Source organism: Schistocerca americana, chromosome 2 (assembly GCF_021461395.2).
Source record: "Schistocerca americana isolate TAMUIC-IGC-003095 chromosome 2, iqSchAmer2.1, whole genome shotgun sequence".
Taxonomy (NCBI): Eukaryota; Metazoa; Arthropoda; class Insecta; order Orthoptera; family Acrididae; genus Schistocerca; species Schistocerca americana.
In genome coordinates, this window is record NC_060120.1 from 522,187,657 (window position 1) to 522,214,489 (window position 26,833).

At 40.9% G+C, this 26,833-nt stretch overlaps 1 protein-coding gene across 1 annotated transcript; it reads right to left on the reverse strand.

The window, feature by feature from the left end:
* Positions 1–13,024: 13,024 nt before the first annotated feature.
* LOC124596535 lies at positions 13,025–26,474 on the reverse strand. The gene is made up of 3 exons (XM_047135710.1): positions 26,344–26,474; positions 21,823–22,047; positions 13,025–13,479 (listed from the first exon to the last, which is right to left on the reverse strand). Exons 1-3 carry the CDS (start codon positions 26,369–26,371, stop codon positions 13,418–13,420), a joined length of 315 nt encoding a protein of 104 aa, XP_046991666.1. The 5' UTR covers positions 26,372–26,474; the 3' UTR covers positions 13,025–13,417.
* Between the last annotated feature and the right edge of the window lie 359 nt (positions 26,475–26,833).

The following is a 26,833-nucleotide window of genomic DNA, read 5'->3' on the forward strand; positions in this document are numbered from 1 at the left end:
CGTAGAACGTTATCCTTTCGTTGATTATTCAATCTTTTTCTCATGGTAACCTCCCCCTTGGCAGCCCCTCCCGGAGATCCGAATGGGGGACTATCCCGGATGCTTTTGCCAATGGAGAGATCATCATGACACTTCTTCAATTACAGGCCACATGTGCTGTGGATACACGTTACGTGTCTGTAATGCAGTGGTTTTCATTACCTTCTGCATCCTCATGTCGTTGATCATTGCTGATTCTTCCGCCTTTAGGGGCAATTTCCCACCCCTAGGACAAGAGAGTGCCCTGAACCTCTATCCGCTCCTCCGCCTTCCTTGACAAGGTCGTTGGCAGAATGAGGCTAACTTCTTATGCCGGAAGTCTTCGGCCGCCAATGCTGATTATTTATCAAAATTTAAGCAGTGGCGGGGATCGAACCCGGGACCGAAGACGTTTTGATTATGAATCAAACACGCTACCCCTAGACCACGGGTACAGTTGCTTTTTCAATATTAAAAAAAAAGTTGGCAGAGAAATAAGTTACAATTAAAAAAATTAAAAAAAACAATAAAAAGAACTAAAAAAACAGAAATATAAAATAAATGGTCAGTGTGGCGAACTGCCGTCCTAAAGGGCCCGGGTTCGATTCCCGTCTGTCTCGTGGAATTTTCTCCACTGAGGAACTGGGTGTTCTGTTGTCTTCATCATCATTTAATCCCCATCCGGCTCACAGGTCGTCCAATGTGGCGTCGAATGTAATAAGACCTGCTCCAAGGCGACCGGACCTGTCCCGTAAGAGGCCTCCATGCCATTGACGCCAAACGCCCGTTTCCATATGAATGTCAGGGCCATATGCGTTCTCTTCACAGATTTTTGCGAAGGCTGACAGAGCGCTGAAATATTTTTCGTACTCCGGCCACCTCCATACCCCCACTTGGATCACTATAATTTTTTTTCAAAAATGGTTCATATGGCTCTGGGCACTATGGGACTTAACATCTGAGGTCATCAGTCCCCTAGAACTTAGAACTACTTAAACCTAACTAACCTAAGGACATCACACACATCCATGCCTGAGGCAGGATTCGAACCTGCGACCGTAGCAATCGTGCGGTTCCGAACTGAAGCGCTTAGAACCGCTCGCCCACCGCGGCGGGCAAAATTTTTTTTTTTTTTCACAAATGTGTTTTGCTCCTGGGTCTTTTTGACGAACAAATCAAAATTTATTCATCACTTCTACATCTAAAACTTTTCCAGTTTCAAAAGATGTGACAGCAACGATGCCGTTGAGAATCTCAAAAACGTCGGTGTTGAGAATGCTACATCAACGTCGATTGCACCCGTACCATATTTATATACACCAGGAATTGCATGGCAACGACTTTGAACGTCGTGTACGGTAATGACACTGGGCACAAGAGAAATTACGGGACGATGACAGACTTTTTGCACGGGTTCTGTTTAGCGACGAAGCGTCATTCACCAACAGGAGTAACGTATACCGGCATAATATGCACTATTGGGCAACGGAAAATCTGCGATGGCTGCGACAAGTGGAACATCAGTGCCCTTGGCGGGTTAATGAATAGTGTGGCCTTATGGCAGGAAGGATAATTGGCCCCATTTTATCGATGGCAATCTAAATGGTGCTATGTATGCTGATTTCCTACGTAATGTTTTACCGATGTTACTATAAGATGTTTCACAGCATGACAGAATAGTGATGTATTCCCACATGATGGATCTCCGGTACATAGCTCGCGTGCGGTTGAAGCGGTATTGAATAGCATATTTCATGACACGTGGATTGGTCGTCGAAGTACCATACCATGGCCCGCACGTTCACCGTATCTGACGTCCCAGGATTTCTTTCTGTGGGGAAAGTTGAAGGATATTTACTATAGCGATCCACCGACAACGCCTGACAACATGCGTCAGCGCTTTGTCAATGCATGTGCGAACATTACGAAAGGCGAATTACTCGCTGTTGAAAGGAATGTCGTTACACGTGTTGCCAAATTGATAAGTTCACAAAGGTACATGTATGACATTAGAACAACAGAAATAAGATGTTCAAACGGACCTATGTTCTGTATTTTAATTTAAAAAATCTACCTCTTACTAACTGTTCGTCTACAATTGTGAGCCATATGTTTGTGACTAATACAGCGCCATCTATCACAAAGCGAAAAAAGTGGTCCAACTAAAACATTCATATTTTTAAGTACTACACAAATATGTAATAAAAATGGGGGTTCCTATTAAAAAAAAAAGAACGGAGTTCATATCCGTTTGACCTATGGCAGCGCTATCTAGCTGGCCAACCATAGCGCCATCTGGTTTCCCCCTTCAAGCTAGACAAGTTTCGTTCTTTGTAGTTTTTTCATTTGACGCTTATTTCGTGAGATATTTGACCCGTTCACGATCAGTGGACCACGCAGTATACTTGTTCACTAGCCTAAAGCTGTTTGTAACTGAGATTCATAAGTCAGAGTTGATTAATCGAAAAATCACTGTAACCAATCAAATTAACAGTTACTGTGATAAATGGTTTTCGCACTTGATAAGAAATAATACATTACTGATAATGACGTGATGTCCGAAGGCGTCCGTAAAATGTATGCCCACGAACTTTCTATTGTTTTCCCAATACCGTTTGCTATATTCCATGCATATTACTCGGTCGACTTTCATGTTTCTCTGACACTAGTTGCAATCAGAGTTCCTTAACTTCATGTACTTCTCTATCTCCAAACCTGGTCTTGCTCGTTGGTCTTATTTCTTATATTACTTCCGTCCTTCTTCGATATACTCTGAAGCCAGCAATTTGTTGTAGGTCTTCGACTCTTATTTTTACCTCCTGGAGCTTCTACATATTATATATTACCTGTCTTTCCGTACAGGTTACCCTTATTTTTCTCGTAACCTCCAACATCTAGCACCATCTGGTATGTCGAACACATCTTTACCTCTTCAGATCTTGAGAAAGTGTTTTGATTTTTCTGTAGTCTTGCTTCCATTATTAACTGCAACGTCAGGACTGCCTCTCTCACGCTTTTACCTTTCTAAAGCCAAACCGGTCGTCATGTAACACATCCACAATTTTCTTTTCCGTTTTTCTATATATAATTTTTGTCAGCAATTTTGATGCGATAACCTTTTAGCTGATTGTCCGATGATTCTCGCACTTGGAAACTCGTGCAACCTTCGGCACTGTGTTTATGTTGTTTCCCTGAAAGTCTGATGGTATATCGAAAGTTGAAGACATCCTACATTAACGTTGACGGTCATCTTGTAGCCCCAACGATTTTAGAATGTTATCTATAACTTCTGTCTTATTTGATTTTAAGCCTTAGAAAGCTGTTTTAAATTCTTATTCCAATACTGGATTCTCTGTCTCTTCTATATCGTCTCCCGTTTCTCCTACTATCACCCCATTTGACACTTACTGATTTCAGTGTACTCTTTTGACCTATCCGCTTCCACCTCTGCATTTAACAGTTGAATTCCCATTGCACTCGTAATAGTACCATTCCGTCCGAACTCTCTCCATCCGGACAGGCCTTGCAAGGCCCAACGGTACCGACCGGCCGCGTGTCCTCCTCAGCCCACAGGCGTCACTGGATGCGGATGTGGAGGGCACGTGGTCAGCACACAGCTCTCTCGGCCGTATGTCAGTTTACGAGACCGGAGCCGCTACTTCTCAATTAAGTAACTCCTCGGATTGTCTAACATGGGCTGAGTCCACCCTGCTTGCCAACACCACTCGGCAGACCTGATGGTCACCCATCCCGGTAGTAGACCAGCCCGGCAGCTAAAATCGCCTTGCAAAGCAGACTTCCTATGCACCACTATCACATTACCCGTTATTTGGCTGTAATATGGGGCGTTACCAGAACACGCCAACGATTTAAAATTACAAGTAGGTAAACAGATACACCGTATCCTGGAAATACAGTGTAGACCATTGCAGCACTGGAGCCTATAATAGCAGAGATATTATTGCTTATCACATCTTTCAAGAAAACGAGGTGTACAACCGGGTCCTGGGTCGGTCCTGTTTCACGACAGACATGTCCATTGTTGTTAGGACCAGGAATCCCCGTAAAATAAATAAGTGTGAGTCTGTCGCGGTATGATTGAAAGGCCAAGGAAATGGTGAAAAATTAGTGACGGTTGCTGTTGCCTTTCATTATAGAATCTGAAATAAAGTATCTATTCCTTCCTTATATCCCGTGAGATCTCCATGCTTCTGTCTGAGGGTTATTATCCAAGGATTAAAGTGGAAATTGTTTCTTTTCCCTGAGTCCTGCTCCAGGGCTTCTTAATATTCACCTTTGTGTAGCAGGGCGTTTGTCGGAATTGTAAGTTACATCCCAAAAATATATGCAATTACGACTTCCTCCGCCGCCATTACCACTTAGCCAGATATTTGGCTGCCACCTTTAACATCTTCGTCGTTTCTGACATGAGCAGCACGCTCTAGAGTATGAAATGTGTTCAAAAATAGTGGAAACCCCTCTGCATCACTCTCAGTTAAATGCTACTCGCCCGAAAATGTCCGTATTCTCCAGACGGCTGAATCTCTGCCTTTCTGTACCCATCAAGGTAAAAAATAAACCCTATTGAAAACCTGTGGGTTATTATGCCTCTACAAATAACTCTCCTGCACATTAAAGGGGCAGTTCGCATCATTGTTACTTGTTTGGTTTTCTGTAGCAGCGCAACGAACTTAAAGAGAATATGCTTTGGACTTACCGTTTCTCTTCTCTTGTTAAGATCTTAAACATGTTATACCATGGATGGATGCAGGAATCGGAGTTGTTCCATTGTCTACATTACGTCCATCACAGCAATACACATCAGCAAGTCAGTACGGTGGCTCAATCCGCTATCGTGGGGTAGACCTTTAGCCTGCAATTCACTACATCATTTTCCGACGTTTACAGTGCAATGCTAGTGGGACAAAGTGTCAATAATCGGTCACCGAGACAAAGCTTAGCAAAAATCTAGTGGCCCTATATTTAAGGTGCGTTTATTGCACTACAACCAGTTCTTTCTAATGAAGATCATAACGTGACATCGAAGATTCCCCAACAGTCCTCGTAACTACATCTCTCAAAATCGCAAAAATGTGTCGGTGTCATGACCCATGATTGCCTAATGGACACACATAACGCTAGAGGGAAAATTCTGGCCCCTCCTCGCCGAGTTCCAGAATGTAGCTTTTAGCGATATGACGCGGGTGGAGTTATTTGATTCATTAAAGCTACACGTTTTGCCATTTTGTGCGAATAACCTTTGGTTCTCTACGTTTCATCAACGGCTATTTAGAAAAGTTTTTATATCACTCTTATATTTCCTTAATGTTTCTGCACGCTTTGTATGGGCTTCGACGATTTTTAAGCACCCAACACAACGTTTCTGTATTATTTTGGTGTCCAGACTCGGGTGGGTTCGTTAAAAGATCCAAAAACAAGCATTGTACTCACGTTAGTTGGACGCAAACTGTATACGACGTTTTCCTCTCAGGCTATGCCTTTTTCTCCGAATCTCAAGTAAACATCGAGGACTTGATTACGACTATGTTTCTGGATAGCATGCTATTCCATCGATAACGATTTATAACGTTTTGCATAAAGTTTAAACAAATGTATTCCAAAACGAAAATACGCCTCTGATCTGGGGACGGAATATTGTATTAGTAATCTAAAAGTCGGCCGACCTGGGTTCAATACATGGCAATGTCAAATAAAAAAAAAAAAGGAAAGGAAGGAAAACTTTTCCAATAATGCAGCGAGAACAACTACAACGGCAATGGTCTTGCTTACCTGGTAAATAGATTCCGGTACAATTACCGGCGTTGTTATAGACTGTATCATGTTAGCGCGATTCACGAAGTTTTTCATCCATGTTAGCGATCGTGTAGCCTTCCATTTGCTCTGTTGTTGTTGTGGTTTTCAGTCCTGAGACTGGTTTGATGCAGCTCTCCATGCTACTCTATCCTGTGCAAGCTTCTTCATCTCCCAGTACCTACTGCAACCTACATCCTTCTGAATCTGCTTAATGTATTGATCTCTTGGTCTCCCTCTACGATTTTTACCCCCATTTGCTCTATGAAGCGAAATTTCTTCTTTCTAGCGTTCTTCGCTTCTAATTGCTGGTTATCAGAAATTATAAAACTCAAATTTGGTCATTTTTAATTCCCAATTGTTTTTCTTTTCTTGTGGCTTGTCGACTTGAGCTCCTCTTATCCAGTTATGTTTGTTTCACTGCGTTCTACTGGGGTTGCGAAAAACCCAATAAGTTTACACGGAGTATATTAATAGTATTTTAATGAACAAACATGAAGAGATACGTTCCAACGTAAGTCACCTTTCGAATATCCTAGATGTTATATTCAAGATATGAAAAGAAATTGAGATTGGTGTCATATTGACCCCAGTGATCCTCAGTGGAAACACCACTCTTAAATAGTGGTGTGGTGTAAATATAATACTGAACGAAACTTCACTGGAGCTGCGAGAGACAAAGGCATGAGGTTCAAAAATAATAGGTTTGAAAACAAGTGTGATATGTTTCCAATTGCTTATGCGATCATATTGACCCAATGGTCAAGCAGGGTATGCACTTGTTCACCAAATTAATGCTGTTAATAACTCTCATTTTTTATTTATTTATTTCTTTATTGTTCCGTAGGACCAAATTAAGGAGAAGTCTCCATGGTCATGGAACGAGTCAATACATGAAATTATAACACGATATTAGAAACAGATAAAATGAAATATAAAAAAAAACATATTCAGGTGACAAGTCTTAAGTTTAAATAAAGAAAATCAACAATGTGACACTGGAATTTGCTTAATTTTTTAGCTCTTCCAGGAGCTTCTCGACAGAATAGAAGGAGTGAGCCATGAGGAAACTCTTCAGTTTAGACTTAAAAGAGTTTGGGCTACTGCTAAGATTTTTGAGTCCTTGTGGTAGCTTATTGAAAATGGATGCAGCAGAATACTGCACTCCTTTCTGCACAAGAGCCAAGGAAGTGCATTCCACATGCAGATTGGATTTCTACCTAGTATTAACTGAGTGAAAGCTGCTAACTCTTGGGAATAAGCTAATATTGCTAACAACAAACGACATTAAAGAAAATATATACTGTGAGAGCAATGTCAGAATTCCTAGACTATTGAATATGGATCGTCAAGAGGTTCTCGAACTTACACCACATATAGCTCGAACAGCCCGTTTTTGAGCCAAAAATACCCTTTTTGAATCAGAAGAATTACCCCAAAAAATGATACCATACGACATAAGCGTATGAAAATATGCGAAGTAGACTACTTTTCGTGTTGAAGTGTCACTTATTTCAGATACTGTTCTAATGGTAAGTAAAGCAGCATTTAGTTTCTGAACAAGATCCTGGACATGGGCTTTCCACAACAGCTTACTATCTATCCGAACGCCTAGGAACTTGAACTGTTCCGTCTCGCTTATAATATGCCCATTCTGTCTGATCAAAATATCGGTTCTTGTTGAATTGTGAGTTAGAAACTGCAAAAACTGAGTCTTACTGTGATTTAGCATCAAATTATTTTCCACAAGCCACGAACTTATTTCATGAACTACATTATTTGTTACTGTTTCAATTTTACACACAAGATCCTTCACTATCAAGCTGGTGTCATCAGCAAACAGAAAAATTTTTTGAATCACCTGTAATACTAGAAGGAATATCATTTATATAAATAAGAAACAGCAGTGGCCCCAGCACCGACCCCTGAGGAATGCCCCACTTAACAGTGCCCCATTGGGACTGAACATCACTACCACTCTCAATATTGCGGAGAATTACCTTCTGCTTTCTATTCTTAAAGTACGAGGCGAACGAATTGTAAGCTACTCCCCTTACTCCAAATGATCCAACTTCTGCAGTAATATTTTGTGGTCAACACAGTCAAAAGCATTCGTTAAATCAAAGAAAACACCTAGCGTTCGCAACCTTTTATTTAATCCGTCCAAAACCACACAGAGAAAAGAGAATATAGCATTTTCAGTTGTTAAACCATTTCTCAAACCAAACTGAACATTTGACAGCAAATTATGTGAATTTAAATGCTCCAGTGACCTTGTATATACAACCTTCTCGATAACTTTAGCAAACACCGATGGCATAGCAATAGGTCTATAATTGTCAATATTATCCCTGTCTCCCTTTTTATAAAGTGGCTTCACTACCGAGTACTTTAATTGGTCAGGAAACCGACCACTCCTAAAGGAAAAGTTACAGATATGGCTAAGTACTGGGCTAACATACATAGAACAATACTTCAGTATTCTGCTAGATACCCCGTCTTATCCATGAGAGTTCTTGGTCTTTAGTGATTTAATTATTAACTCAATCTCCCTCTTGTCAGTATCATGGAGGAGCATTTCAGGTAACAGTCTCAGAAAACTTTTTTCTAAGAGCGCTATATGATTCCCTGTTGGGACTAGGTTTCTATTTAGTTCACCTGCTATATTCAGAAAGTGATTATTAAATACTGTACATATATGCCACTTATCAGTAACTCGGACATTCCTACTACACCCTGATTCTATATCCTCGACCTGTCTCTGCAGACTAGCCACTTCCTTTACGACTGACCATATGGTTTTAATTTTGTCCTGAGACTTAGCTATTCTATCTGCATACCACATACTTTTTACCTTCCTAATAACATTTTTAAGCACCTTACAAAACTGTTTGTAATGGGCTGCTGCATTTAGGTTCTGACTGTTTCTAACGTTTTGATATAATTGCCACTTTGTTCTACAAGATATTCTTATCCCTCTAGTCAGCCACACAGGCTGCCTGTTTGTGCTAGTACCCTGTTTTGAACGTTCTAACGGAAAGCAACTTTCAAAGAGCACGAGAAAAGTCTTGAGAAAAGAATTATATTTATCGTCTACTATATCAGCGCTATAAACATCTTGCCACTCTTGTTCCTTGATAAGGTTTACAAAGGTCTCTACAGCAACTGGATCAGCTTTCCTAAACAGCTGATGACTATATTTAACACGTGTTGCAGCACAAAAGTCTTTTAGAGTTAAAATTTGTGCATCATGATCTGAAAGGCCATTCACCTTTTTGCTAACAGAATGCCCTTCTAGTAATGAGGAATGAACAAAAATGTTGTCTATGGTTGTTCTACTGTTCCCGTGCACTCTCGTTGGAAAGAATACGGTTAGCATAAGATTATATGAATTAAGGAGGCCTACTAGCATCCTTTTCCTTGCACAATCACTTGTACAATTAATATTGAAGTCACCACATATAACTAACTTTTTGTATTTCCTATAAAGTGAACCAAGAACCTCCTCTAGCTTCAGCAAAAATGTTGTGAAATCAGAGTCTGGGGATCTATAAATAACAACAGTTAGAAGTTTAGCTCCATTAAATTTAACCACATCTGCACAACATTCAAACACCTTTTCAGTGCAGTACTTTGAAACATCAATTGACTCAAATGGGATGCCGTTTTTCACATACATGGCTACTCCCCCACACCGCAAAGAGCTCCTCGAAAAGCTGCCAGCTAACCTGTATCCTGGTAAAGGAAGCCTCTGAATTATCTCTTTATTTAAGAAGTGTTCAGATATACCAATAATTTCAGAGTCAACATCTATAAGCAATTCACTAACTTTATCTCTAATACCTTGTATATTTTGATGAAATATACTAATTCCCTCATTACTCGGATACCTAAGCTTTGTCAAAAGTGGTTCCTTTGTTAGAGAGACTTCCCTTAAGCAGGAATACCCATCAGCTGACTTCAATCTAAAAAAGGTGCAGCTCTAACACCCACTACTGCAGGAATTTTCCCATGAGTGATCCCACCAACCCCACCTATGCTGTCACCTATAAGCTTTGCTAACCTCCCCTTCCCATACCTGTTGAGGTGCAGGCCATGTCTAGTGAAACCCGTCCTGCTGATAGACTCCACCGACACCATTGAAATGTGACCCATGCTTTCTGTCATCAGCGCACCCCCAAGTCTCATGCTATTACGCCTGACGGTTGTATTAAGATGAGGCCGATCGTGACGCTGAATCAGTTCCACGAAATGCATAATCGTGTTGCCAGTCTGAGTGGCTATCTTTTCCAGGTCACCATCTATGTCATACTCCCCATCCCTATCAATACTATTACCAGCCCCACCCACTATCACTACCTGATCCTCTTTAGTAAAATCCCTACATAAACCCCCTATGTTAACAGTCACCTGAGCCAGTCCTGCATTAGGCTTCACAATGCTGGTGGCCTGGTACTCACTCCCCAGCACTTCCTGCAACTGCTGTCCTACACCTCTGCCATGAGAACTACCAAACAGCAGAACCTTCTTCTTCGACTTTGCAACTGTTCTAGCCACCGTAACTACTGAGATCTGCTGTATACTTCCTACATCTGCAGCTACTAGAGATTCCTCTCCACTAGACTCTGACAGTTGGTCATACCTATTGTAAACACCAATAGTAAAACTATCTGAAAATCTTCTTCTCCTAGCAGATCTCTTGCCAACAGCCAGCTCCCATTCCCCAACCCCCTTCTCCCTCCTCATCCTATCTAGCTCCTCCTGTGCGTTTTTCAACTGCACCTGAAGGGCACAGATCTTACGCTCCTGCTCCTCTATTAACTTACTCTTGCTACATAACCTGCAGTTCCAGGAGAGATCTCACCAGAATGCCCACTGGCTTCCCCACTGCATTCACCCCAGTGAAAATACTTCGAACAAGTCTCACACCGCATCCACTACTCACGAACCTACGGCAAAGCCCACACTTCTCATTCATGGTAAAATTTTACTTTTTCTAAGTTCCGCTACTACAATAAGAAGATGTTAAAAACCTGACTACAATAATCACAAACTTACTCTACAAGGGAAGTAATTACTGTTATTAACAGTATTAATAAACAACAAATGTGAGTATAACAAATGACTAATACAGAAAGAGAATCAAACATCTAATGACACACGAAGGAAGGTGAAAACAGTTCCCAAAAGGTTCTTCTGAAATTACTTCATCAGAATAAACAAAAAACACCGGTTGAAGACTACTAAAGTTCCTAAATAAACCACTATACACAAACAATTAATTAGTATGAAACTTCCTGGCAGATTAAAACTGTGTGCCCGACCGAGACTCGAACTCTGGACCTTTGCCTTTCGCGGGCAAGTGCTCTACCAGCTGAGCTACCGAAGCACGACTCACGCCCTGTACTCACAGCTGTACTTCTGCCAGTATCTCATCTCCTACCTTCCAAACTTTACAGAAGCTCTTCAGCGAACCTTGCAGAACTAGCACTCCTGAAAGAAAGGATACTGTGGAGACGTGGCTTAGCCACAGCCTGGGGGATGTTTCCAGAATTGGTAGAGCACTTGCCCGCGAAAGGCAAAGGTCCCGAGTTCAAGTCTCGGTCGGGCACACAGTTTAAATCCGCCAGGAAGTTTCATATCAGCGCACACTCCGCTGCAGAGTCAAAATCTCATTCTGGAATTAATTAGTACCTAGCTTTCGTTGCGCCGCTACAGCTGCAACTGGTCAGCGCGGAATGTAAACACAGGTAAGAGATACGAACCATCACAAATATCAGGTCACAACACAAGAAAGGCAGAGGTGAATGAAGAAACCACTAATAAGTCACTTATATAGTAAATATTATCGCAAAAACCGTTAAAACATGTATCCAAAACCTAAAAATATATAAAAACTTAGAGAGCGATCTCACACTCAGTCACTCGCTTATGACGTCACACCAATGATATTCGGTGGAACAATGATCTACGTCAGAAACATTCATAAGTCAGTGTCTGTAAATCGAAAAATCACTTCAATCAATGAAATTAACGGTTACTGTGCAAAATGGTACCGCACTTGATAAGAAATAATATATTACTGATAAAGAGGCGTGCTAAAAGGTATGCTTCTGTACTTTGTATTGTGTTCAAAATACCAGTTGCTGTATTACATGCCATGCATATTACTTGGTCGACTTTTACGTTTCTCTGACGCAAGTTGCGCTCCTCTGCTGGTGTAGGTTCCCTAAACGCAGCGTGTAGAATGGTTGTGTGCAACATTGCTATGTTGGCGATTGAGAAGCAGAGTTCTGTAATCCTTCATAAAGCTGAAAACACAAATTGATAGAGTTCTTCCAAACAAGGAGCACGCTTTCTTTTAGCATGAGGATATCTGTAACAGTCGGACACCTTGGGCTCAATTAATCGTTCATCCTCCATACGATCCCGGGTTGGCTCTATCCGATTTTAGTTTGGTTCCAGAGCTTGAAGAACCCTTTTAGTGATTTCACATTGACAGTGACGAAGCAGTGCAGGCAGAGGTAACGTTGTGGCTCTTTTAACAAATTCAGGCATTCTACAATGGCGGTATCAAGAAACTGGTCACTCGTTCGGAGAAATTTGTTCGTCCTATGGTGATAATGATGAGATATAAGTACGTAGACTGGAGAATGAAGAAGAAAATTGATAATAAACTTTATTCTATTTAAAAAACTTTTAGATTTTTCACTTGTATAATTCGTAGGCATTAGTTTTTAGCACGCCTTGGTTTTTATGTTTCAGTCTAGAAGAGCCAGAGACTGAGACGGTACACGATCACTTTTTTTACAGCGATGATGCAAACTTCTTTCATGGCGTTGTATTTCACAGATTTCTCTGCGTAATAGCTTGAAATAAAACTGTTTTGCTTACCGCCTTGGGCGGCCATATAGAACATCCAGAGAAGACACCATGTATTCTGTGCTGCAAGTATTTCACGCTTTATCCAGGAAAGACAAGGCCAAGCCACTGTGTCAGTCGTAAGTCTATGCTGTGTCCACTAGTGACATCGTTCCAGTCAACGTGTTAGGGCGGGAAATGGGTATTGGGATGGTACGAGGTTAGCATGAATGAATGAATTGCGTTTTGTATGATTAATATAGAGTCATAATTTGCCAATAATAATGTGAAGCTGCAGATAAGGAAATGTATTCAAAGACTGAATTATAACAGGTGACGGTTTGAAAATACAGTTTTATTGCGTCAGAATAAAACTATTCCAAGGCCAACAGAAAGATAAAAAACAGGGAGAACCATGTTTTTAAACACAAGTTTTTGCCGTCAGTTTCTCGCCTAAATGTAATGCTGGTGTGATTTATTGCATGTCGTGAAGCAATCTGGTGTGATTTACTGCATGTCGTGAAGCAATCAGAAACTATGATGAAAGAGGATTAGTCGATTCCTCCAGTTCTTGTTGCTAGAAAAAGTGGTAAGTTCTGTCGCTCTTGGGATTTCTTGCTTTCTCTTAGTATTGTAGATTCTTCAGTGAGCAGGCCAGCCATCTGGTCGTCAGTCACTCGCAGACGAGTCAGTCTCTTCAAGATGAGCCAGCAGGCTTGCAATACTCCTAGTTCTTGGGACAATCTGACGGGGTTGGTTTGCATAGACTCTTTGGTTTCACCACGTAAACTGCAACAAACAGAAGGAAACGGGTTTTATTAAAGTTAGAAAATATTAATAGAATTAAATACAGTTTGATATTTACTACTGATAACAATGTGATAGGTTATCACTTTTTTTACATGGCACGAATTTCATTTTGAGCACTGTGGAAAGATTATGTTACGGTCGCATAACAGTGAGAATGTGAGAGACCTGTGGTAATAGATGCCCTAGAGAGAGTGTCGTTTCCACATGTACCAGTGATAGTTCGTGGGGATGTTGTATTGATTTAGCATCTCCTCGGAACAGTAACTACCTTCTTTTGTTCATGCATTTTAAATAGAGACCCCTGTGTAAGCGGCTTCCTATTCATACTGGCATTATAGTAGACGGCTCTTTGGCACATGGACCACGCTAGTAAATATCAAGCCTGGTGCATTTAGAGAGAGTTAGGATGTCACTCGAACGAAACTCTTCAAGGAGGGTAAGGCTGCCCACGTGTGCGGGAGTCAATACGCCAGAAATCTATACTGTGACATGATAAATCTTCACCACCTCAGGGCCTCAGTTTTCCGTACAGTGGCCGGCTGTGGTGGCCGAGCGGTTCTAGGCGCTACAGTCTGGAACCGCGTGACCGCTACGGTCGCAGTTTCGAATCCTGCCTTGGGCATGGATGTGGGTGATGTCCTTAGGTTAGTTAGGTTTAAGTAGTTCTAAGTTCTAGAGCACTGATGACCTCGGACGTTAAGTCCCATAGTGCTCAGAGCCATTTTCCCATACAGGAAACGGATTTGAAGAACCCATAATTTGGGAGTTGGGCAGTGGTGAGCGCCGCTCGTCCCCTATTGCAGTAACTCCTTGCCCCACGTGAACGATCTGATGTGGTCTTAAGCCGCCCTGGAATGATCCAACGTGAAGCAGTGCGAAGCGGTTACTCTGTTCTACGCGCTCAGTGCAGCCACGATATTCTCCCGTCCGCACTCTCGCCCACCCAGTCCAGTACATTCACTGTGGTCGAACTAAAAAAATTTGATGAGAAAGATATTACAAATTCTGGAAAAAGTTAGTTACTGAATGCATATGTACTTAAAGAGCATATATTATATTTGACATATGAAATACAGAGGTGTGTGTGTTTCTGTTTGTGTGTGTGTGTGTGTGTGTGTGTGTGTGTGTGTATGTGTGTGTGTGTGTGTGTGTGTGTGTGTGCACGTCTTGACTTTAAGACTCCTGATCGTTTTCTACCTTACGTAACCTGCAAATGATGGACACAGTTTTACATTTCAAATATTCGGTGGAGTTTTTGGGCCCTGTATTTGCTTCAAAGTAATCGTGCGGGCCAATCATGGGCCTCTGTGACTGCCATAGTTGATATCCCATGTATTTCTGTGCTGCAAGTCTAAACTCGATTGCTTCCCTCGGTGGCTCAGCCAGTAATGACAGGGTACGGGTGTGACGGTCTCGGCGATACCTAGCTGGGTGCTCGCTAGCGTCGCGAGTCATCAGTTGCCGAAACTTCTGAGCGTGCCTCAACGACTACAGTTGTGATGAAGTAGGCACGTCGTATGTCACACAAGGCGGAGATCTCGCCTTAACTGCATGGCTTGCGAGATGGGCCCTAACCATAAATTTAAACAAAGTAAGAATAAGCAGTCTACAGGCGTGGTACGTTCCCATGAGTCAGATGAAAGCTGAGGCGAGGCAGTCGACCTCTAGAAAACTTGTCATACGCGAGATCTTCAGCAGAAAGTCGGTATTTTGTCCTGATGGGCTGTATCGATCCATCGGTACTTGAGAAAATAACGTTGTTTTCCGTTTCTCAAGCTAGCAATTCTCAAAGTGGGTTGTTTGAGCAGAAGAGATAAAAATATCCAAATAAGAAAGGTGATATAGATAGTGCTCCCAGTCGAGTATCTGGGAGATTATAACATAAAACATCAATAATACAGAAAATTTTTACAGTATTAGAAGACTGGTTTGCTAATTTGTGAGTGTTATGTCTACTTAAAGGTTTCAACAGTTTGGATGGTACACGTAAATCTGTTAATCGACAAAGACAAATTCTCGTCGACACTAAAATAGTTCACCAAGTGCCAAACACGACAAAAAGTACAGAACTTCGAGAACATCCACTACAGGTGGATCTGTACTTAAAAAATTGTTCATTCAATTGCAAAGGTGGTGGCATAGTGAGACACAATTAACATAGGCACAGAGAAATTGCAGAAAGAATGACTATATTGCGAATGTACGCAATGTAAAGACGTAAGTTGACAGAGGAAACAGTCACGTATGCGTTGACTTGTGGTACATGATTCGGGCATAGACTTGTGGAGCTGCAGAGAGGAAGAAGCTGAGTTTTAAGTTGAATAAGGAAAGGAATACAGCCATCCATTCATATTCATGAATGAGAAATACGGGGAGTTTTCACCTTCTCGCATTGCCCTTCCTGAACAGAAGTTATTTTCTCTGTAGCTTCGGACACGTGCCATTGGATCATATTCTTCAAATATAGGCTGTACCCAGAGGAAGTTTTTGATATCGCCATTAACAGCATAATGTCCACAATTATAATTTCAGGATTGCACCCATGGTCCAGGTGTAGCGTCTTTCATTAATAGTCCAACATTTGTCGTTTCGTGTTAGAATCGTCCTCACTGCTTAAATTTAAAATAGCAATAGCGGCCGAAGACTTCCGGCGTAAAGTTACCCTCACCCTGCCAACGGCTTTGTCAAAGAGAGCGGAAGTGCCAACAGAGCTTCAGATCTCTCTCTTTCCCCTGGAGTGGCAAACTGCCCCTACAAGGCGGAAGACTCAGCAACGATGAGTGGCATGATGATGCAGAAGACAATGGTAACCACTGCATTAAGAACAGATAATGCGTATCTGCAAGACATGTGGCCTGTAACTGAGAAAGCGCCCTCATGACCTCTCCATTGCGAAAAGATTCCCATCAAGTACCGCGCTCAGATCTCTGGGAAGGGACTCCGAAACGAGAGGAGACCTTGACAAGTGATTGAAAAACCAAAGAAGGAATAACGTTCCACGAATCTGGACGTGGAATGACAGAAGATTCAACGTGTTAGGGAAGCTAGAAAATCTGAAAACGGAAATGCTAAGGCGCGTTAATGAACAGTGGGCGTCACGGATGTGAAATTGGAAGAGGACGTATGATTTCTGGTGAGATGAGTGTACAGTAATATGAAAAGATGCAGAAAATTGTATTACTGGATTAGAATTTATTATGAATGGGATGGTAGGACAATGAGTGAGTTACTGCGAACATTTCACTGATAGGGTTTCTCTCATCAGATTCGACAGCAAACCAACGCTGACAACAATAGTTTCGATATGCATGCTTCGTCGCAAGCAGATAAAGAGGTTTCAACTGGTAATTCAGTACGTAAAGGTATATGAAAATATTGTAGTCATGGGAGATTGGAAAGTGGTTGTGCAGGAAGGCGTACAGGATAGGCTTACGGTTAAAAATGAGCTTGGTAGTAGGAACGAGACCGGAGAAAGATTAATATGTTCTGCAATAGGTTTAGTAACGTAAAGACTGTACAAGAATCACACAAAGAGGAGTTAAACTTTGAGAAGGCTGCGAAATACATGAAAATTTCAGTTAAATTAGGTCATGATCAGGCAGATATTTCGAATTCAAATATTAGGTTGTAAAGCGTAATAATGACGATGAGTTGGCTAAATTTGAAGAGACAGGTCAGGAAGAATCAGTGCACAAGTAAGTGACATACAGAAGTAGTAAGGAGTGAAGCGACACCTCTGAAGTTGTTTGAGGCTGTAGATACAGCCATAATGAATAACTCACTAGGTAGTTCAGCTGAAGAGTAATGGACATCTCTGAAAGGGGCAGTCGCAAAATTTGAAGAGAGAAACGTAGGTAAAAGGAAGATAACTGCGAAGAAACAGTGGATAACAAAAGAAATACTTCCGCTGATAGACGAAAGAAAGAATTAAAAATCCTTTCAGTGAAACTGAGAAATACAAGTCACTTAGGAATGAGCCAAATAGAGTATGCAGGCAAGCTAAGGCAAAATGCCTCCACGAAAAAGGTGAAGAAATCAAAAAAAGTAAAGTTTGCCCGAACGATTGACTCAACTTTGACGGAAGGATTGACTCAACCTATAGAAAAGTAAAAACAACTTTCAGTGAAATAAAAGAAACGCGGCAACAATACGAGTGCAACAGGAATTCTACTGTTAAATGAAGAGGAGGCAGCGGATAGATGGAAAGAGTATGCAGAGGGCACCTATGAGCAGGACGACTCACGTGATGTCAGAACAGGAAAAGGAACAGAAGTCGATAGGGAAGGCTTAGGGGATAGAATATTAGAAATTATAATGGCCTTGGAAGACGTAAATCAGATGGGGCAGAAGGGATAGATAAAATTATATCAGAATCTAGTTGATGTGTACGAGTATTATAAGGAGACTGGTGATATACCATCAGACTTTCCGAAAAAAAAAACTTCCGAACAGTTCCCAAGATTGTTGGAGTCGACAAGTGCTGCAATTGTCACACAATCAGCATATAAGCTCATGCACTCAAGTAGCTGACAGGAATAATATACAGATGAGTGTAAAAGTAGACTGAAGATATGTTAGATTACGGTCAGTGTGCATTTAGGAAAGGTAAATATGACAGTTCTGAGATTGTGGTTGACAACAGAGGCAAGCTCGAAGAAAAATTAAGACATGTTCATAGGATTTGTCAACGTGGTAAAAGCGTTCGACATGTTAAACGCTGTAAGATGCTTCAAACCTGAGAAAGAAAGGGGTAAGCTACAAGGAAATATGGTAATATACAAGTACAAGAACAGTAAGAATGGAAGACGAGGAACAAAACTCTGTGATTGAAGAGGATGTAAGAGGAAGGGGTAAACTTTCACCCCATCTGTTCAAGATGCAAAACGGAAATAAAAGGAAGGCTCATGCGTGGGAGTAAAATTTATGGTGACAGGATATAAATAATAAGATTACCTGACGACGTTGCTATCCTCATTTAAAATGATGAAGAATTACTGGAACCGTTGAATGGAACCAACGGTCTAATGAATGCAGAATATGGATTGACAGTAAGTCGCAGAGAGGCGAAAGTAAAAAGAAGTAGCAGAAAAGAGAACAGTCGGAAACTTAACTGGCTATCACGATCGAGATGGCGTGAAGAAATTTTGCTAAACAGTCACCAAAAAACACATGACGGACTAGAGAATGAGGACATAAGAAGGAGACTAGCGCTGATAAAAGGGTATTCTTGGCCAAAAATCTGCCAGTTTCGGGTGTTAGTTTAGGAAAGAAATTTCTGAGAAAGTACGTTTGGAGCACAGCATTCTGTAGCAGTGAGAGCTGGACTGTGAGAAAACCGGAACAAAAGGGAATATAAGCATTTATGATGTGGTGCTACTGAAGAATGTTGAAAATTAGGTGGTCTGATAAAGTAAGACATGATGGGGTTCTCCCCAGAATATGCGAATAAAGGAATGTATGGGAAACACTGAAAAGAGAAACAACGGTATGATAGAACATCTGCTAAGACATCAGAGCATAACTCTTATGTTACCGGAGGAAGCTGTAGAAGGTAAAAAATGTAGGTGTAGACAAAGTTTGGGATACGTTCAGCAAATAACTGAGGACATAGGTTGAAAGTGTTACTCTGTGATAAAAAGTTGGACAAAGGAGAGAAAATTGTGGTGGACCACAACGAACCAGTCAGAAGACTGACGAGTCAAAAGAAATCCAGTTTAGTGCTCCCTGTTCGTGGCTTATTTCTCAATTTTCTGTTCGTCATGAAGTCTCAGCTCGACACTATGTCTAAATGTTTGTAGAGAAACAATTTTATAGACTATAATTCTTCATATTGTCTTTTTAACTGAACTGAAACATTTTTTCTCTAGATTACTGTAGCAAATAAGTTACATTACTGAGTCAGCTTTTTGGTGATAAATGGAGATGTCTGGAACATGTCAGGGAAGTGAAAGCAAGGTGCCAGGAAGCACATAAAATCATAAAGTGCCTTAGTGCCTACAGTTCTCAAGTCCTGCAGCTTTACATTGCATTTCTTCGGTTCTGTCTTGGGTACGACTGCCCTGTATATGGACTAGCAAGGCAGACATACATCAAGTTAGACGTTGTCCACAATGAAATATGATATCGTAATTATGTATCTAAAGAACCAGCTTGATTTCTAACATACGCGACAAGGCTGAGGAACCATGCTCTCCACAAGCCTGCATTTTCTCATAGCGAGACATGCCGTGTAGATAACGGAAACATTACCATTGGATAAAGGAGTTAATTCACATTTTGATCGTCTGTGCAGAAACTGGCAGCACACAAAAGTATCCGCGTTGCCTGAGAAAGAGGAGGCGTGTTCATTCGGCTCTTTTAAATACAAAGCTTTATTTGCCTTATTATAGTGTAGTCTACAGCGTTCACAATACACCTCTTCTGGGAGTGGCATACTGACTAACAAACTCCAATTTGAGCCCTTTAAATATACCATCATCGTATTCCTCATCATGTCAGGTTGTGAACCGACCGGTACTCTGTCCGGACGTGATTGGATATCAGCTGTATTTTACAATCGAATGGCATATACTAATCGAAATCTTCGGTGTCTGTGTTAGCCTGTTGATCAGTTACAGACTCTGAGAAGTATATAAACAATGTTTCCGTAACCTCAATCCATTGCTCAGGATACTATGTGTGAAAAAAACAAGATAACCAAAATGTTAATAGTTTGGAGAGAGAGTCAAAGGTATTTAATGGTGAGCCCTCTCATCTTCATCTGCTCTTGAAGATTCCGATTTTACTAGAGTTTTAGGAATTATTCTCCGTATCTTGTGTCACTATTGCTCCGTACGATCCCTGTCGAAGTTAACTGACTGTTGTGATCTGAGGTGACCTGCTGTTTATTAGTCGACAGCAATATTATTGTTCCTGACTCTATGAACCACTTGACAGTATACGCACAGCTGTGCTGAAATGCGTTTTCCTTAGCCATCCCTGTACTTGTTTACTGTAAGGTCACCGCCTCTTTCCGGTGGCGGCCACGGAAAGCCAAGTGCAATAATATCGTGGTTGTGTTGTAACAAATTCGCTACATATGTTAACTTCTTCGCTTGATTTGTATACATGTCCATCCTCATATTCATTACACTACGAGCACATCAGGAACGGTAAGACAATGGTACAGCTCAATATGTGCTCATATCTGTTTGTCTACATCTGCCACTTGTTAGTTCAATAATATCTGTTCTACGAAGCTTTTACACAAATGATTACTAAGCAAGATTGTTGGTATTCTTATGACTGCTTACGTCTCTAAATACTCGACACAACTTCGAAGGACACGTACACATGAATTAATTTTTCATTTTAAGTTACTTCTACAGGCGAGTCTATAAGCCATTAGAAGGATGTACTTGCGCTTTTTGGCTTACGCATAACCTTTACTTTCGTGCTAATCAACGCATTACAGACACAATTTCTGACTCGATGGAAATCTCAGCTAGTACTATGACTACGCTATTTTCCACTCCTTCTACCTCGATATTCTGGTCTGACATAATTAACTCGCTTTCACCAAGTTCTGCTTTCACGCTTCACTGGGTCCCAAATACTATGTGTGGGCTGCTGCTCTTTATAAATGCCTCAAATACGGGGTAATTTTTTACAATGCTTGTGCGGTTGATTACTAATATGGCGTATCATCGCCTGTCTTAGGCACACAGGTTGGTGGCTAAATTTTGAACTTTTCCAATCTTGTATCCTATTTCTATTTTTTTCATGAACGTATAACAAGTATTGTTGATGTACACTAGTACGATGAAAAGTGTGCCTTGCCTTTTTACAATGCTTTACTGTATCTAGATCTAGGTAGAAAGCTAGCAATGCATTTACTTCAAAATAAACCACGCGGTACTCGTGCTAACATGCGTCGCCCATTAAAATATCTCTTTGCTAAATGTTGAGATTATAGCCTCTGGAGAACTTTATGTCGCGTTATACAACATAATCCAAACAAAAGAACTCAGTTTCTAAACTTTAGAAAGTTAAAAAATTCAGAAGATTTAAGAGTACAACATGTAAATGGAAAAAGAGAATTAAATATGTGCAGGAAATTGCTTGGAATAGTTTTGGTGAAGATTTCGATGAGTTTGCAATTTCGTAAAGTGCAGAATCTTGCATTGTTCACGGGGAGGTAACAATATGCTGCTTCCTTAGATGGTTTGATTTAACTCATATTCTAACATTCACTTTGAAACACTTTACGAAACATTATACTTAACAGTCCGTGGTTATCTTGTCAATCATGAATAGAAAATCTTGTTATTTAAAGTAACGTACCCTTCGGTAGCAGGTTGTAGCAAGAATACAGCTTCAGTGAATTAGCATACAAGTAGAACTTGTTGTCTGCCTGGACACAAATGGTATCCTCGTCTTCTTCCGCGTACGACGGCGCCGCCAGTCTCCTCACAGCCGGGAACGTGGCGGACGGCTCTTCCGCACCCTGGATGGTGGCATTGGTCGACTCTTCTGGTTGTCCGTGCACCACCGCAACTGCGACCAGTGCTGTAGAAAACGATGAACAGTATTACAGCTCGTAACTTTGTCCACTGCCTGTTAGTGCAACTTCACCATCTAGCGCTCTGATACTACTGCCTGGTACTGCGACTCAGGCAGGTGCTAGCCTTACAATACCGAGATGCAATGCAACTCTGGTGACTCACGCCACAACTCAGCCACTTGCTAATGTATCTTCTCTGGATGTAAATGGTTCTCTATTGTCTCGTAGTCTCTTAAGTTGTACATGAAATCCAATGTAGCTGATATTGGGGAAGCTATAGTAGGATAATACCTCATATTTGTGACATTTATGTAGAATGTTTTAAGACGTACTGTACCAAAACAGGAGAATATTTTCGGTACCTAAATGCAGATATAACTCAAGATATCGCTCTTAATGGAACAAATTCGACAATTGGAAAGATAATTTGAAAGGTAAGACGTGGAAATGTCACATGGCCACTACAGGTCAGAATATACACGGTGTAAAAAAAAAGTATTGCATATTTTGAGAGGTTGTGGTTCGGATGAAACTATGAGAGAAGTCCAGTTCAAATAGAATCTAAAACGCTTACCTTAAGAGCTTCGAACAGTTGTTGAAACTGTAAACCGTATTCACAGTTCTGGGTAAGTGCACTTACATTACTTCTAACAGATCCAGTATGTATTGTGAACAGCTAATGAAAACCATTTACGTTGTAGTTCTTTTCTGCAATTTCCAGCATAATGGAAGCCCGTTATTACAGACGGTGAACAGCAAACACCATTTCGAGCACATCCTTTAGCGACGACTCACAAAATCAGGTCGTATGTAATACCCGATGTCTCACGTATTTTTCAGCTACCGCCTAAGTTTATAATCATTTCTTGTATCTGTATGTATTTATGAATTTTGTCGTTAATTACATTTTATCAAAAGGTAATATATGCTTAGTGAATAAATAAGGAATAAAAAAAATATTAACTGCATTAAATACGCTGGCAATGTCAAGGGAATTATGTTGAACTATTACAAAGAATATATTTCATGGAAAGATAATGACGTTGGCGCGAGAGCATGCAGTCCTAGAACTAAGGGCAGAGATGAGTTGCGAAGCATCTCTTATGTGGTACAGACGTGTGTGTTGGCTCGCAAATGCCAAACGGAAATTGTTGTGGAAATTGTGTTATAATACGTATGTGGCAAGGCGAAATATAAATAAGCCAGCACATATATGTACACAGAACACGATTACAAGAAAATACTGTAATTAATGAAGACTGCTGTGTGCATATATTTTATTCAAGCTGCTCTCTCATCAAGAAGAGTCTACCGTCAGTAACAAATTTCGTGCCAGAAGCAACTCATCGCAAAGTAAGATCTAGCAAGTATTTTGACTGCTCTGTGACAAGCATGCCAGTGTAATAGTAAATTTTTGGGACATTATTCAAAACAATCTTTACAGACTCAAGTCGTTAACCAGGAACAGCGTACTGCCCTCAAACCATGGCTTCTGCTACGGTCGCAGGATCGAATCCTGCCTCGGGCATGGATGTATGTGATGTCCTTAGGTTAGTTAGGTTTAAGTAGTTCTAAGTTCTAGGGGACTGATGACCACAGCTGTTCAGTCCCATAGCGCTCAGAGCCATTTGTACCATTTTTGAACCATGGCTTCCCAGAAAGTAGTAAGTAAAAGAAGTAGTTAAAATAAATTCGATTCAGTTAAAGTTACAACTGATTTTCAATAAAACAATCATTGTAATAAAAAATAGATGTATCCACATTTGTTCATACAGTGGTGCACAACTATGGTAAGGCAGAAAAGCAGTTCAAACTACAAGTGATTCTTATGCAACTTGCAAATTTTATTGACAAAAGTAAGCTGGTTATGTCACAGTCAAAGAAATTTTACAATTTTATGTTATGTTCTGTAAATGACATTACGTGCGTACGTCAACGTAACATTAGGATTCGCATATAATAGTTGCCATACATGACGGTTTCTGCGGCATCATTTGCGAGGCAACCGGCAAAGAATATTTCACTGTCCTAGGCAAGATTAAACATATTTTCAAACAGACAGCATTTTCATGAGTTTCGTAATATAGCGTAATTTCTATGGAGTGTTGCTAGTCATTGCAAAATTGTAATGAACATTATTGCAGGCTAGATTGACGTCTTCAGTGTTCATGTCACACGTGTTCTCTACATTTAAGGTCACGAGAATGCATTTTATTTATTTGCCGCATTACTTTTCTTGCCCAATTTTTGGGTGATTGGCTATTTACCAAATTTATGTGACCATTCAATTCTGCAATCGAAATTCGTTCAGACAACACTGGCATACCAAATTGCGGCTAACTACAGTAAAACTTTAATTATTCCAGGTCTTTTACATTTATATCGTTGCTGCACCCAGTAAACACTCGTGCGGTACACTCGTGTGGTAACGATCTGGTCGTAACTCTCTATACTGTATCGGTAAGCAGTGATATTCTGATTAGAAGCCTTGTTTCCGTATACTATGGAAATGTAGATACATAAGTCACAGCCGGCCGCGATGGTTTAGCGGTTCTAGGCGCGCAGTCCGCAACCGCGTGACTGCTACGGTCGCAGGTTCGAATCCTGCCTCGGGCATGGATGAGTGTGATGTCCTTAGGTTAGTTGGGTTTAAGTAGTTCTAAGTTCTAGGGGACTGATGACCACAGATGTTAAGTCCCATAGTGCTCAGAGCCATTTCAACCTTTTTGAACATAAGTCACATAAAATATTTTTTAGTCAAGGCACAATATGAGGATTATATGCTGCTATACAACAACAAAATAATGTGGTCTCATTTTTCTACTTATTAGTTTATTGCATTCTGTGGATGATTCGAGATAGCCACCAGCTTAAGTAGACTTGATGTGTTTCACAGTAGTGAAGAAGAACGAGTGATGATGCCTGTTAAGGTAGGCATCCCAAAGACCATATGCAAAGGATTTTTTCTTGTTTTCGTGCTCAAATCATCTCTCAAAACAAGGACTACTGTCTTTCAACATGCTGTATATAAGTGATGTATTGGTAATGATGGTAGCTCCATGAGATTTTGCGCAGTGACGCTGTAGTCTGTAGCGATGCTGCAACGTCACAAGACTGTAGGGCATTTGAAATCTGCAGGGGATCGACAGTTGGTGGAGGTGTTGGAAGCTGACCTTGAAGTAACTGAGTATAATCCATTGCGCATAAAAACATGACATATCCCCTACTGTTCAATTACACTATTAGCGACTCATCACTGGAACCAGAACATACGTGGCAGTATCTTTCCGAAGCGGCCTGAAATGGAAATGGCCCCAGAAAACCGGTTGCAGTGAAAGCGGTTGCCAGTCTCAGATCTTAGGAAACCTCTCACGGTAATAAAATTCTTCCACGAAAGAATTTCCTTAGCGATACTCACTCAACAGTTTCGCGAGTTGTGCTCGTCCGTCTGGCGTCGAAAGCAAAGACAAAGAAAACAGAGAAGACATAAGGAAGAGCGGGGCGTTTAGTTAGTAAGTGCGAGAGCTTAAGAAGATATTGGAAAAACTTCAATGTGATAATTAGCAACTAAAACAAGATTACTACGATTATAACTAACTTTGTGATATAACAGAATGGGTTTCGTTTCCCTCACTGCCTTTACGTTCACTCTTTTTAAGACTATATGGTATTTCGTCCATGAAGTGAATTTTTCTTTATGTGGAACGGACTTTCTCTGGAGTTATCGCTGGTGTAGACGAGTAACTGCTCAGTATACGGTCGTTCGTTAATTCCTGTATTCAAAGCTTAGTCATTCCATTGGTTTGGTACCCTTCATCTCTCCTTATCTTGTGTTATCCTTTTCGCCTAGCAGTCCTGTAAAATGCGGGTTAGTCCGTTTCACGTTATTTTTATCTTCACGTGGCAATACTGGTCCACTCGTCTATTGCTCGTTACAATTCCTAGTTAGCTAGTCATGTGTATATAAGTACTACGCTGTGACGCTTAACATTCGTAATCACTTGAGTCACACTCTCAGACGACTGAAATTGTTTATCTAGACAACACGAACACTTTCGTCGAGTATCTATGCGCTAACACTGATCGAGACCACAAGCAAATGGAAAAATCTTCCTAGAACCATCCCAATACTCAAAACTGTTTCCCATTTGTATTACGTCGTTAATTGCAGCAGTGAAAAATTCTCCGCCGACGATAGAAATAGATTTTCACACGAATTACTATCTCAGGAATTATATAAAGAAAAGGTAAAAAAGAAAGTTAATCGTGAACGAAAATTTATAAATTCTACCAATACTTACCAACAACAAACAACAGAGCAGCCTTCATTGTACTCGCTAAGAAATACTACTGCTCTCGGTCTTACATTTTCATTTATATATATTTAAACACCCGATGACAACCACTGAATGTTATCGTAACTTTCCTTTCTGTGATTGCAGCAACAAGTAGCAGATTGACTTTCCTTGTCCTTGTCAAGCTGCATTATCGTTCGCTGTGTCATATTTATTGCCAAAGCTATTACAACAACCTTGTTAAGAGGACGGGTTATCATACTGCACCGTTCACTTCCTTCTCATTCGATGTAGCATCACGGGGTAGGCGCGCGGTCTGGGTCACCTTGTCAGGGTCCGTGCGGCTCCCCCCGTCGGAGGTTCGAGTCCTTCCTCGCACAAGAGTGTGTATGTTGTCCATAGCGTAAGTTAGTTTAAGTAGTGTGTAGGCTTAGGGACCGGTGACCGCAGTAGGTCCTATAAGACGTTACCACAAATTTCCAAATTTTATTCGATC

Bases quoted from the DNA above. Each gene is read 5' to 3' on its own strand.
- LOC124596535 (XM_047135710.1), bottom strand. From the start codon at position 26,371: ATGAAGGCTGCTCTGTTGTTTGTTGTTG. The intron at 22,048-26,343 runs GTAAGTATTGGT...CGTTTTCTACAG, and splicing joins TGCTCTGTTGTTTGTTGTTG to CACTGGTCGCAGTTGCGGTG. The intron at 13,480-21,822 runs GTACGTTACTTT...TGTTTGTTGCAG, and splicing joins CTACAACCTGCTACCGAAGG to TTTACGTGGTGAAACCAAAG.